General features: G+C 48.5%; 1 protein-coding gene across 1 annotated transcript; it reads left to right on the top strand.

The window, feature by feature from the left end:
• The first annotated feature begins 2,953 nt into the window (after window positions 1–2,953).
• LOC112077486 (leucine-rich repeat-containing G-protein coupled receptor 5) lies at window positions 2,954–4,159 on the top strand. Its single transcript, XM_024143989.2, has one exon. The coding sequence runs from the start codon at window positions 3,039–3,041 to the stop codon at window positions 4,014–4,016; it is 978 nt and encodes a 325-aa protein (XP_023999757.2). The 5' UTR covers window positions 2,954–3,038; the 3' UTR covers window positions 4,017–4,159.
• Window positions 4,160–5,421: the final 1,262 nt, after the last annotated feature.

The following is a 5,421-nucleotide window of genomic DNA, read 5'->3' as shown; positions in this document are numbered from 1 at the left end:
TATTGTTTTAGTGATTCACCATAGTGAAGGCGTAGACTCAGGTTTTCTCTATTGTTTTAGTGATTCACCATAGTGAAGGCGTAGACTCAGGTTTTCTGGGTCTCTATGTTTTTGGTTGGACATGTTTCTCAATTTCTTTCTTAGTTTTTTGCATTCTTCATCAAACCATTGTTGTTCATTTTCAAGGGGATGTCTGCTTGAAATGTTTAGATTTGAAGAGGGAAGCTGAGGTCAAATAAACTGTTTAGGTTTTCTACTCTCAAGTTTACACCTTCACTATTACAGTGAAACATTTTGTCCAGGAAATTGTCTAGAAGGGATTTGAATTTGTTGTTCCCTAATTTTTTGGTAGATTTCCATACTACTTTCCTTCCATCTATAGCATTTCTTAATATTATTCAGTTCCTTTGGCTTTGATGCCTCATGATTGAGCATAGCTATGTTCAATTAGACTGGGATTTTGCTGTGATCTGATAGTGGTGTCAGTGGACTGACTGTGAACATTCTAATAGACTCTGGGTTGAGGTCAGTGATAAAGTAGTCTACAGTACTACTGCCAAGAGACGAGCTATAGGTGTACCTACCGTAGGAGTCCCCTCGAAGGCTACCATTGACTATGTACATTCCCAGTGTCCGACAGAGCTGCAGGAGTTGTGACCCGTTTTTGTTGGTTATGTTGGTTATATAGTTGTGTCTAGGGGGCCATATGAGGGAGGGAATGCTGTCACCTCCAGGCAGGTGTTTGTCCCCCTGTGTGCTGAGTGTCAGGTTCTTGTCCAGGTCTGGCATTTAGGTCGTCACAGACTAGTACATGTCCCTGGGCCTGGAAATGGTCGATCTCCCCCTCTAGGATGGAGAAGCTGTCATCGTTAAAGTATGGGGATTCTATTGGGGGGATATAGGTAGCACACATGAGGACATTTTTCTCTGTTGAGATCATTTCCTTTTGAATTTCAAGCCAGATGTAAAATGTTCCTGTTTTGACCAATTTAATAGAGTGAGTTAGGTCTGCTCTGTCCCAAATTAGCATTTCACACCTGGTAGTTTGGTGGATTTTTATTTTTTATTTTTTTATTTCACCTTTATTTAACCAGGTAGGCTAGTTGAGAACAAGTTCTCATTTGCAACTGCGACCTGGCCAAGATAAAGCATAGCAGTGTGAACAGACAACACAGAGTTACACATGGAGTAAACAATAAACAAGTCAATAACATGGTAGAAAAAAAGAGAATCTATATACAATGTGTGCAAAAGGCATGAGGTAGGCAATAAATCGAATAATTACATTTGCAGATAAAACTTGGAGTGATAATCATCAGATGATCATGTGCAAGAAGAGATACTGGTGTGCAAAAGAGCAGAAAGTAAATAATAAAAGCAGTATGGGGGAGGTAGGTAAATTGGGTGGGTAGTTTACAGATGGACTATGTACAGCTGCAGCGATCGGTTAGTGCTCGGATAGCGATTTTTAAAGTTGTTGAGGGAGATAAGTCTCCAACTTCAGAGATTTTGCAATCGTTCCAGTCGCAGGCAGCAGAGAACTGGAAGGAAAGGCGTCCAATGAGGTTTTGGCTTTAGGGATGATCAGTGAGATACACCTGCTGGAGCGCGGCTGCGGGTGGGTGTAGCCATCGTGACCAGTGAACTGAGATAAGGCGGCACTTTACCTAGCATAGCCTTGTAGATGACTGGAGCCAGTGGGTCTGACGACGAACATGTAGCGAGGGCCGACTAGGGCACAGGTCGCAGTGGTGGGTCGTATAAGGTGCTTTGTAACAAACGAATGGCACTGTGTAAACTGCATCCAGTTTGCTGAGTAGAGTATTGGAAGCTATTTTGTAGATGACATCGCCGAAGTCGAGGATCGGTAGGATAGTCAGTTTTACTAGGGTAAGTTTGGCGGCGTGAGTGAGGAGGCTTTGTTGCGGAATAGAAAGCCGTCTCTGATTTGATTTTGGATTGGAGATGTTTGATATGAGTCTGGAAGGAGAGTTTGCAGTCTAGCGACACCTAGTACTTATAGATGTCCACATATTCTAGGTCGGAACCGTCCAGGGTGTGATGCTAGTCGGGGTGCGGTGCAGGCAGGCACGTTGAAGCATGCATTTTGTTTACTGCGTTTAAGAGCAGTGGATGTGCACAGCTCTTGTAACTAGAGGCAACCTTGGTCGCTCCTTTATACCATTTTCTTGTAGGATGACTCTCTCTTCTTCTTCTCTTTCTCCTCTCTCTTCTCCTCTTCTCTCTCTCTCTCTCTCTCTCTCTCTCTCTCTCTCTCTCTCTCCCTCTTCTTCTCTCTTCTCTCTTCTTGTGTAGGGTGATGGAGCTGCCCTATGCTTCCAGTGTTGTGCCTTCGTCTCCTGTGAGAAACACTCCTCTCCCTGGGAGAGACAATAAAAAACAACGGAAGGACGACCGGGAGGAGGGAGGCATCTTGTCTAACCAAGGTGTGTTCTCAAAAACCCTAGATAGTACACTGCACAAAAAGTAGTGGCCATTAAGGGAATGGTACACTTCGATCCTTGTTAAAGATACACGGTGTGTGCTAAATGCCCCTGACAGAACAGTGACTAATTTCAGTTCCTATGACACGTCTTGATAACCTGGATATAACCTTTGATTTGATTTAAGAAGACCAGAGACTTTCTGCTGGACTTTGATGATGAGCCCAAATCCCCCACGTGTCCAGTGTTCCCTTCACCCGGTAAGGACACCCCCCGAACCACCCTTCCCCTAACATGGTGCATACATTGATTATTGAGTGATTGACTGTTGTTGATTAGTGATTGACTGTTCATTTATTTATTGATTGACTGGTTGATTGATTGAGTGATTGACTGGTTGATGATTGAGTGATTGACTGGTTGATTTGATTGAGTGATTGACTGGTTGATTTATTTATTGAGTGACTGGTTGATTGATTGATCTGTCCCTCCCCAGGTCCGTTCCGTCCTTGCCACCACCTGTTTGGCAGCTGGTTGATCCGTGTTGGTGTGTGGGTCATTGCTACTCTCTCCCTGGTCTGCAACACACTGGTGATGGTCTCCATCTTTCTCTCCCCGTCCTTCCTGTCCCCTGTGAAGCTGCTGATTGGCCTGCTGGCTCTGGTAAACAGTCTGATGGGGCTGTGGTCWGCCACGCTGGCCACCGTCGATGCCTTGACCTTCGGCAGCTTCGGSCGRTACGGGGCTCGCTGGGAGAGCAGCACGGGCTGCAAGCTGACCGGCTTCGTCTCCATCTTRGCTTCTGAGACCAGTYTCTTCTTACTGACTGTGGCCGCTCTGGAGAGGGGGCTGTCGGTACGGAGAGGCAAGGCCYCCGAYGGGAAGACTTCCACGGGCACGCTGAGGCTGGTGGCCGCCTTGTGTTTCCTTCTGGGCCTGGCTGTCACCGTGCTCCCCCTGCTGGGGGACTATGGTGTCTCCTCCATCTGTCTCCCCATGCCCTACGAAGAGCCCTCCTCTCTGGGCTTCATGGTGGCTCTAGTCCTGGTCAACTCCCTYTGTTATCTGATCATGACSGTCACATACGCCCGCCTCTACTGCAGCCTGGAGAAAGGAGAGCCGGACAACCTGTGGGACTGTTCCATGATCCGTCACGTGGCCTGGCTGCTGTTCACCAACTGTCTGCTCTACTTCCCCGTAGCCTTCCTCTCCTTCTCCTCCCTGCTGAAACTGCCCTCAGTAGGGCCTGAGGTGGTGAAGTCAGTGCTCCTAGTGGTGGTTCCTCTCCCAGCCTGCCTCAACCCTCTACTCTACGTCCTCTTCAACCCTCACTTCAGAGAGGACCTGGGCCTGCTCCACAGAAGGACTCGCGGCGCCCTGCACCTCAGCAGACCCCGCCGACTCAGCCTCGTCTCGCTCAACTCGGAGGACGCCGAGAAACAGTCATGTGACTCCACGCAGGCCCTGGTCACCTTCGGCGTGTCAGAGGAAGAGGAGGAGTCTAGGGGGGCGGGGCAGCAACCCAGCGCCGAGGCACACCACCCTCCGGTTGCCTTCATCCCCTGTCGCTAGGCAGACTAGCGTTGTGGCTTCACTGTTTTTACCCCCAGGGCTGCAGGGCTCTGGATTCTACCCCCAGTACCCCATGCCCTATATCAACCCCCTACACACAGACAGAGACTGTGTTAGAGCAGTACATGTAGCCAGAGAGGAAGGATGAAGAAACAAGGCCACTGACACACGGACAGGAACAGGACACAAAATGGCCGCCATGGCCCTCCTCTGAATCAGAACTCTAATCTAGAGCTAGATAGACTCCCATTGTCCTGGTATTCATATCTCTCTGTCTGTCTGTACAGTACCAGCTATGTGTAAACCCTGGCCCGGCAGCTTGATGCCGGACAGAAGCAGAACTGGTTATGTTATGAACACAGCTATGATCACCATTACGATCATCATATGTGCACCAACACAGTGGCTCTTTTAATGAAGGTACTTGACTCTATAATATGTAGGCCAGGACGAGGAGGAGGAGGAGGAGGAGGAAGAGGAAATTCCACACTGCATCTCTTAGCTTTCATTTTTATTTCCGTTAGATCCCTAAGATAAAACACCTCATTTGAGTTTAAACATCCTCTCTGACAGTTATATAATTGCAAGCTGAGTTTTGTGAGAACAATTTGTAAGGTGTGTCTGTGTGTCTGTGTGTCTGTGTGCGTGCGTGCTTGTGTGTCTGTGTGCGTGCGTGCTTGTGTGTCTGTGTGTGTGTGCGTTCGTGCGTTCGTGCCCGTTCATTTGTGTACATTTACTGTGACAATCTGTTCTGCTTTGTAGAATATGCCAGTTTGTTTTTAAAGTAAGGTTCGGTGTGTATTCGTATTTGACACTAATATTTAGTTGTAAAAGTTTTCCCCCTATTTCCGTACCTCTATTTTCCCAGTCCACCTCTCACAAACACAAGTATAATTACTCTCTTGCAGTTGTGTTTATCATTTAACTACGTCAATGCACCAGCATGCATGACTCTCCTCCATTACCGTAGTGACTAGAGCACCGTAACCGGGGGGAGAGGGGAGAGAGAGGAGGAGGAGAGGAAGGAGGGGAAGGAGAGGAGAGAAAAGAGAGGGAGAGCCGAGCAGGAGGGGGAAGAGGAGATGAGGGGAGACGAGAGGAGCAGAAAGAGAGGGAGAGCGGAGGAGAGAAGACGGCAGAGGAGAGGAGATGTATGCGACGGGGTGGGCGAGGAGAGGGTCGAGGAGGAAGAGAGGGAGGAGATGAGGAGAGATTAGGGAGGAGAGGGAGGAAGGGAGGAGAAAGCGGAAAGCGGGGAGAGAGAGAGAGAGGGAGAGCGACAGGAGAGAAAGAGAGACAGAGATGAGGAGAGCGGGGAGGGAGAGAAAGCGGAGGAGAGAAGAGAGGGAGAGGAGATTGAGGCGAGGAGAGGAGAGGAGGGAGGGAGGAAAGTGAGGGAGGAAGT

The sequence above is a fragment of the Salvelinus sp. IW2-2015 genome, unplaced genomic scaffold (assembly GCF_002910315.2).
Source record: "Salvelinus sp. IW2-2015 unplaced genomic scaffold, ASM291031v2 Un_scaffold4616, whole genome shotgun sequence".
Taxonomy (NCBI): domain Eukaryota; kingdom Metazoa; phylum Chordata; class Actinopteri; order Salmoniformes; family Salmonidae; genus Salvelinus; species Salvelinus sp. IW2-2015.
The sequence above is the reverse complement of the archived record's forward strand: the minus strand, read 5'-3'. Positions and strand labels throughout refer to the sequence as shown.